Source organism: Bos taurus, chromosome 9 (assembly GCF_002263795.3).
Source record: "Bos taurus isolate L1 Dominette 01449 registration number 42190680 breed Hereford chromosome 9, ARS-UCD2.0, whole genome shotgun sequence".
Lineage (NCBI taxonomy): Eukaryota > Metazoa > Chordata > Mammalia > Artiodactyla > Bovidae > Bos > Bos taurus.
In genome coordinates this window covers 32390756-32399332 of record NC_037336.1, presented here as the reverse complement: position 1 = coordinate 32399332, position 8577 = coordinate 32390756, and the positions used below count along the sequence as shown (strand labels likewise).

The 8577-nt window shown below is 35.4% G+C and overlaps 1 protein-coding gene across 4 annotated transcripts in view; it reads right to left on the bottom strand.

Moving 5' to 3' along the window:
* CEP85L (centrosomal protein 85 like) overlaps nucleotides 1–8577 on the bottom strand; it is a 147971-nt gene that overhangs the window by 84907 nt on the left and 54487 nt on the right. For all 4 annotated transcript variants that reach the window (XM_002690081.7, XM_010808408.4, XM_015472797.3 and 1 more), the window contains exon 3: nucleotides 1087–1874. In XM_002690081.7, coding sequence (XP_002690127.3) covers nucleotides 1087–1874 — 788 coding nt within the window. The remainder of the gene's footprint in view (nucleotides 1–1086; nucleotides 1875–8577) is intronic.

The following is an 8577-nucleotide window of genomic DNA, read 5'->3' as shown; positions in this document are numbered from 1 at the left end:
TGAATGGATCCTGACAGCATTATGCCAAGTGAAATTAGTCACCCAGAGAAAGACAAATTATGTTTTTTAAAAAAGCAAACAAAAAAATTACACTCATATAAAGAGAACAGATGGATGGTTGCCAGTGGCACAGGCTGGAGGGTGAGTAAAATGGATGAAGGCGATCAAAAGGTACAAACCCTCAGTTATAAATAAATCACAGGGATATAACGTATAGTATAGTGACTGCAGCTAATAATACTGTATTGCATATTTGAAAGTTACTAAGAGTAGATCTTATTTATTACAAGGGAAAAAATTCTGTAGCTAAGTATGGTGATGGATGTTAACTGGACTTACTGTGGTGATCGTTTTATAACACACATATATCGAATCATTATGCTACATACCTGAAACTAATATGTTATATGTCGATGATATCTCAATTTGGGGGGCAGGGGGGAGGAAAGAAAGAAAAACTCAGGCCCAGAGATATTAAGTATTAAGTGACAGATAAGAGAATCATCCAGATTCTGAATCTGATAAAACCAGAAACAAAATCCAAGCCTTCATTCAAGTTAATGTTCTTTCTATTATATCATGCCAGCCTCCTTTGTTTCTGTTTCAATTTTCTTTAGATTGAATATTTTTTGCTGTGTTTATCCTGATGCTGGGAAAGACTGAAGGCAAGAGAAGAAGCGGGTGGCAGAGGATGTGATGGTTAGATAGCATCACTGACTCAATGGACATGAATTTGAGCAAACTCTGGGAGATAGTGAAGAATAGGGAGCCTGGCATGCTACAGCCCATAGTCACAAAGAGTCGGACATGACTGAGCAACTGAACAAAAGCAAAACAAATGAGAAGAAAACCAACAAGTCAAGTACAAAGTTTCAAGTTTTCCATGTTAATAAGTCTCAAATATTTTTAAAGTTTTATCAACACAATACTTCTAGAGTTTTATAACATTTATGCTTATTACTGTCCACGGGAAAGGAAAAGTAAAGCAATCTGTGCTTACAGACACAGTGTCAAATGCTTACTTCAAGTGTGCTAGTACTCAGAGCATCCACTGGAGGGAGGCAAACACTAGGTTCTGAGCCTTACCTGCATTGGTGTATCCCTTTCTTGCCGAAACTCTTCAATTTGCTGCTGCTGCCAAGGAGCTAAACTGTAAGAGTCCTCTGTAGTTCTACCTTCCAAGGGGTTTGTCCGCAACTGCTCAGTGAGCCACATCTGCGTCCTCACAGAAGGCTGAATGGGAACTCCACCTACTGCTTGCTGACCAAGCATTAAATATTTCGGAGATTCAAAAGCCTCTGAGCTTGTCATAATAGGCTTGCTTTCAGGTAAGGCACTGTATGTCATGTCTAAGGCCTGTCTCCTAAGAGTGGAGGAAGAAGCTCTAAAGTCCTCTTTGCTACAGCTCTCAAATTTATATTTGCTGTCCAGAGTTGATGGTCGTTTTTTATTTATTTCCTTATCCTCTAGCTTAAGCATCTCCATACTGTCATGTAAACAGCTAGGTCCAATGGTCCTTAGTTGTGCTGTTAATGCCTTGTCTCTCCCTGTCTTTTCCAAACCTCTCCTTGATTCTTCTGTGTGCACCATGCCACCCTGGCTACAGTTCTCTGGGACGGTGAGTTTGGATAAAGATGACCATTTCCGGAGGGGCCGGCAGTCCTTCATGTCCAGTGAAGAGTCCTGCTCCCCCCTACTATGATTTCCCAATGCTTGCATGAGGCTTATACTCCATTTTGAGCCATCTGATGTCAATGATTCCCTATGTTTGGAAACTGAAGCACTGGAGTTAGACGGCATGACATGGGCAGTAGGAAGAGTCACCAATGACCGACTAGGCTTAAAAGATAATGTGCCACTTGAAGTTGAATGATCTGGAAAAAAAAAAAGAATGCCAAATTAGTTGTAATTAACAGACCAAAAAAAAAAAAGAGGTAAAATGTAAAATGCCAAAACAAAAATCTGAATATGGTTTCCCAGCACAAGTTTTTCAAAAGCACTTCATCAACATGAGAGACTTACTACTTATTACTGTTACTATTATTATTGGTCATTTGAAACAAATCAAACCTACTTTCATACATTTTCTAAAAATGGATACATAAAATATATGCTCATTTGCAATCTACTTACAGATGAAAATGACTAGAAAACAGGTATATATTCATGCTATTTAACCAAAGTACTATGCCTTCAAAGAAAAATCCATCTCCCCATTGAAAGGTTTTATTCATGATAAATCATTGAAGCCTCAGACACAACTTCTAACTTTACTTAAAAAATGGTATCTCTTAGTGTCTTTCCTCAACTGTGGAAATCTAGGCCCAACCTGAACACTGTAGTACCTCTCCACACTCGAAAGCAAATCAGAAATATGGGTAAAGGTGCTCCTTCAGTAATGGAAAATAAACAGAAAGGATTCTAGCAATATATTTGCAGATGGAGAGTAGTTTCTACATTCTCAGTCTCCCTTAATGGCATCCTCAATGATCTATTTTCCCAAGCTAGACCACCTGACATCTACTTTGATTCCTATCTTTCTCTGAACATTTACTAAATTCCCAGGTTGTACATTTTTACTTCCAAAATGACTGCATAGCTATTGCCATAGATCAGACCTTCACATAATACTATCCCAAACATAGGAACAGCTGTAGTAGGCAATATGGAAGCCCAAAGAATAAATAAAGCCCAAAGGGCCTCTACACTCAATGGACTTACTATCAAATGCCAAACCGCCATCAAATATGCCTAACTAAAATCAAAGATTATCATTTTATCACATGATATACAGAAAGTGAAAGTGAAGTCGCTCAGTCGTGTCCGACTCTTTGCGACCCCATGGACTGTAGCCTATTAGGCTCCTCCATCCATGGGATTTTCCAGGCAAGAGTGCTGGAGTCGATTGAAAGGTGATAGCAATTTGAAGTGCAGGGGTAGATGGTGAAATGTAACTTTTACAGTTTGTTCTCTATGTCTTTCCATAATGTTTGACTCAGTATATATTTAAATATTACTTATGAGTTTTGATATTGTTTTAAATAAAGTAACAGGAAAAGAAATGCTGAGGAAATCATAAGAAGATTCAGATGAGAAAGAGCCAGGCAAACTGTTTTAAAAATATAATTCCAAGAGGTCTCTGCACAGAATTTAGTCACCTGGAGATGGAAGGGGAAAAATATTACAGATGAAAGAATAAGTATCACAAAATATCACTGTAACTTACCATATTACAGGTTCCCATCAGCTTCTACAAAACCCTTTCATACTCAAGAAAATCCCCATATTATAAAGCCAACCTCCCAAAATAAATTTTAGACCTTAAATTCCCAACATACCCTGCAACGACGATACAGACATTCAGAAGCACCTGCACAGATTTCAGTTTGGAAGTGAGTCACATGAGAAAATGGGCTCTGTGTGGAGCTACCATTTCTGGCAACAGCAGACACATTAGCCTCCCAATGACAACAGTAGAGGTGGCCAAACCAAGTGCTGGCAGAGAAGGGGCAGTAACTGGGCGGCATTGGTTGGTTCCTCCAATGGGGCAGGAGAGTGTCCGTTCTCAGAGGCGCCTGAGGCGTATTACCTGGAAGCTTAACCCTAAGCCTGGTTCTCCAATGCTCCTCAGAAATTTTGAGTTAACAGAACACCCTTAAATAAATTCCTCCTGTTCTCAATCATCCAGTCAGCTTCTTCTGCTGATTAAGAACACTAACTGATCCAAGTATGAAGCCAGGAAAATATTTCAATAAAATAAATGTTTTTAAAAAGAATACTTATTTTTTAAAAAAAGATGCTAAACTCACTGAACAGTAAAAGTGCATTCCCTACTATACACATAAAACTATTAATGACTGCTAATATCCTATGATGATAGGACATAAAACTGTTACAGCCTTTGGAAGAAGAGGGGTAATATGTATACATCAATATTTAAAATATGCAAACACACACACATATCCACGGGCAGATAAATGATCTGGAGGAATATGTGGTGGTGGTTTAGTCGCTCAGTCGTGTCCGACTCTTGCAACGCCATGGACTGTAGCCCACCAGGCTCCTCCATCCATGGGATTTCTCAGGCAAGAATACTGGAGTGGGTTAACATTTTCTTCTCCAAGGGATCTTCATGACCCAGAAATCAGAGCCAGGTCTTCTGCACTGCAGGCAGATTCTTTACTGACTGAGCTACGAGGGAAGCTGTGTATATAAGAACACACATATTCATGGGCACATAAATGATCTGGAGGAATATACTCAAAACTTAATAAACACAGGTAGAAAGAGGAGAGAAAGAAAGGATGCTTTTACATTCTACTTTACACAATGTCTTATTTTCTTTCCAAAGAGCATAAATTTACCATTTAGCCAAACTTCTGCAAAGATGTTTTATTGTGTCACCTCAGAGAGTCTGAAATATCAAAGAACGCCGCTTCTAAAGTCTGAATTATATATGAAGTGACTGTCTCACATTCCATGCCACAGCTGAAACTTCTGAGACCAGCTGAAACTTCACCAGTCCTGGGTGCTACTTCTATCTGAAAATGTGCTAACTTCCTGTCTATCTTTGCCAGCTTCATATTTTCAAACTGCATAGAAAATCAACAATTGGTGATAAAAACCAATTCTACATCACACTAGTATTTACTCCTACAAATCTAAAAGCTACTGTAATATATCCTGTTCATAGAACATTACATTAAGAATAGAATTTACTCCAAAACTCACTTACATCTAAAGTTCTCAAATTTCAGCACAAAACACAGTTACCTGGTATCTGGAGCCCTACTCCAAGAGATTCTCATTCAATTAAAGAGTAGAGAAGGTCCAGGAAACATCACTTTTTAATAAGTGATTCTGCTATTCTATTCAGTACAATGTTCTATTCAGTACACCTGTGACTGATTTCAGTTCTGAAACCTTCAATTTCAAGATTAAATATCTCAAGTCCAACTATCAACAGTATTTGAGGTTCATTGTAGAAATTGATTTACTGTGACATTCAGAATTTGTTCTGTGAAAACTCAGAATTAAAGTTTATTCTATCCACATACATATGCACATACATACACACGCACACACACAACATAAATTAATGAACAAAGAATTAAACATTTGACAGGATAGATACCTGAAAAAAAACGACCATTCTCAGAGATGAATTGAAAATTAATTTATTTTGCCTAATGAAACACAATTAGAGGCAGATGCAACGCATTTCCTAATGTGCTTCATTATACCACCTAATTGTAGCCACAAATCTCAAAGGCAAGTTATTATGATGGCATCCAGCAGTATCTAAGTTAGAACAGTGAAATCTGAAACCAACAGAAGGTAGTCCTTTTAAAAGCCAGAGGGCAGGGTCCATAGTATTCACAGAGAACACAGAAAAGCTAATGATTGCAGACAGATTTCAGCTTATAGGGGAAAAAGAGAAGAAGAGGACACTGCTGTAACCTGATAATGCAAGTGAATTACATTTAAGACAACAAAAGTTCTGGATTCTGAACAAAATCACTGTCATCTTATTCTTACCTGGCAATTCATGCCAGATTGATTCTATCTTCTTACATGTAGGGACAGTCTCTCTATTCTTTCTTATAGTAAAAAGGAATTAAATTTTTTAAAAAACCACACCTTCCAGATCTATAGTATAATAAGAAATCATAAATGTTTACAATTAAAAAATAATCAGGAAACTGTATAAATATATTAAAATATTCTGATTTTAAAAATAACAGCTTGTATTTTCATTCAATATATAGTATTTTACATTTTAAATAAAAATATTAAGCCTAACCCAAAGGCAATAATTAAGTTTTATAGAACACCATGACTTTTTCCCGTTCCTGCTAATGCCGTGATAATGTATCATGAGAAAAAAAAAAATTTAAGCCACATTTAACTCTCCCCATTTTTTTAAACAAATGAACATTTCTAAGCATTCCTTACATTGTTAGGTAAATATTTTTAAAATATTCTTAACTATACTCTGGTAGGAAAAGAGCTATATAAGGAAATTCAATGATATTCAACCAAACAATCTTCTAGCAATGTATAATGTACAAGGCACTGTACTAGGCAGAAAAGACTATACAAATATATTATTCACAATAAAATATGAAAATAGCCCTCCTCGGGGTTTACAATTTCACCATTACACACACACAGCTGCAGGACAGAACTACAGCTTATCATAAGGAAACTACAAAGCACCACACAGTATGAAATGCACTGGAGAGAAAAGGCAGCTTATTCATACAACAAGTCTCAGAATGATAGCCAGCTTCTTTATAGCAATAATGGAATCCAGAGCACAGTGAAATAGCTCCTGAAAGTTAACAGTAAATAATTGGCACCCAAGAATTGTTTGGAGCACTAAGCTATCTTCCAAGATCAAAGGCAAAATATATAATCCAGCTAAACAAAAACATAGCTTATCACCAAGAGAGTCACTAAAATCATACTAACATTTAAGGTTCTTTCACTAAAAAAGAAAAATGAGTCCTGAGTTGTAAAAACAAGATAAAAAAATAAATAAATAAACGTGTGATTAAACCTAAGAACACCAATGGTTATATAACAATATCTAACTTGTGGGTTAACAAAAAGAGGGCAAAGAAAACCAAAATATCAACTATGATGAATAAAACAAGGATGGAACAGCATTCTAACATTATAGTCAAGTTAGAGATGCATATTATAATTTCTAAACAACTAAAAGAATAGGGAGAGCTCAAAACTGTACAGCCACAAGCAAAAAAATATAAAGCTGGATTCCTCTCTTATACTTTCAACAAGTATTGCTCAAAATGAATCGCAGGCCTAAATGTAACAGCTGAAACTATATAATCCTTAGAAGAAACCATAGGTGTAAATCTTCATGATCTTTAAGTCAGGGAGTAATCTGTCAGATACAACACCAAAAGCCCAAGCAACAAAAGAAAATAAAGATAAATTGGAACTGAATAAAATTTTTTAAAATTTTGCTACAAATGATACCATCAGGAAAGTGAAAGGACAGCCCATAAAATGGGAGAAAATCTTTGCAATTATACATCTGTTAGGGACTTCAGATTATATGAGAAACACAATTAGATTATATAATAAATATACAAATTACCCAATGTAAAAATGGATGTGAAATTTGAAAAGTCATTTCTCCAAAGATCAACAGATGGTCTTATTAAAGCACACAAAAAGATGCTCAACATTTTTAGGGAAATGCAATTCAAAACCACAATGAGACACCATTTCACATCCATTAGGATGGCTATCATCCAAATGACAGATAATAAGTGTTGGCAAGGAGGTGGAGAAATTGGAACTCTCATACAAAGCTGACAGGAGTGTAAAATAGTACTGCTGTTTAAGAAACAGTTTGGCAGTTCCTAAAAAATCAAAAATAAGAGTTACCATATGATCCAAAAGTTCCACTCCAAGGTATACACCAAAGAGAAATGAAAACATATCCATAGAGGTATTATTAGTAGTCAAAAAGTCAAAATAACTCAACATCCATCAACTGATAAATGGATAAATAAAAAGTGTTACAGTGGAATATTATACAGTAATGAAAAGAAGTATTGATTGATATGTGTTCCAACATGAATGAATCTAGAAAACATTACACTAAGTGAAAATCAGTAACAAAGGACAACATATTAGATGACTCTATCTGAAATGTTCAGAACAAAGAAATTTATACAGATAAGTGACTGCTTAAGGGGATGGAAGGAAAGATGGAGAGAGAGAGATTACAGATTTCTTAGGGGAGGAGGAGCTAAAAAATGTTCTAAAATTTGATTGTATAACAGTTGAACAATTCTGAGAATATATTAAGAAGCATTAAACTGTATACTTTAAATGGGTGATACAGTATATGAATTATAGCTCAGTAAAGATTTTTTAAAGATATGTGTGTATAATTTGTGATACACTAGAAGGAAAATGTCGTGAGAGAAAAAGTGAATCAAAAAAAGGTAAGAAAGAAAAAGCTTGAGAAAAGCAGAACAGAAAGTATACAATATGGTTAAAAATCAAAATTTAACAATTACAGTAAGTAAAAATCCACTCAAAGAACTGTTCACATAATTTTTAAATCCAGCTAAATGTTTACAAAAGATATACCTAAAATATTAAATCCTATTTTGGCACTATGGTATCTGCATAGAAACTGAGAATGATTGCATTAAAGAATCATACAGAAATAACCATCAAGAACATGAGGAGAACTGTGTATCAGGTATCAAGATCATGAAAAGCATACTTTCCTGAACTGCTTGCTTTTACTTGTTATAATGAGAAGCTTCTGTTTCCCTACTGCCAAACATATGACCTACTATTTCAGCAATTGTACTTGATAGTAATAATACACAATTATGTGCAAATCTTGGTTCTCATTTAGTTATTGTCTAATCATTATCACCAATCACCTTTTTTTCTTAACTATTTTATATTTCTCAATTGTATTTTGTGAAGTCACTTCAAATCCTACTGAGGCAGAAATTGAGTGACAAGTTCTAAAATTACTTGTTTAAAATAATTATAGAAGTCTATACTGTTCACAAGTTA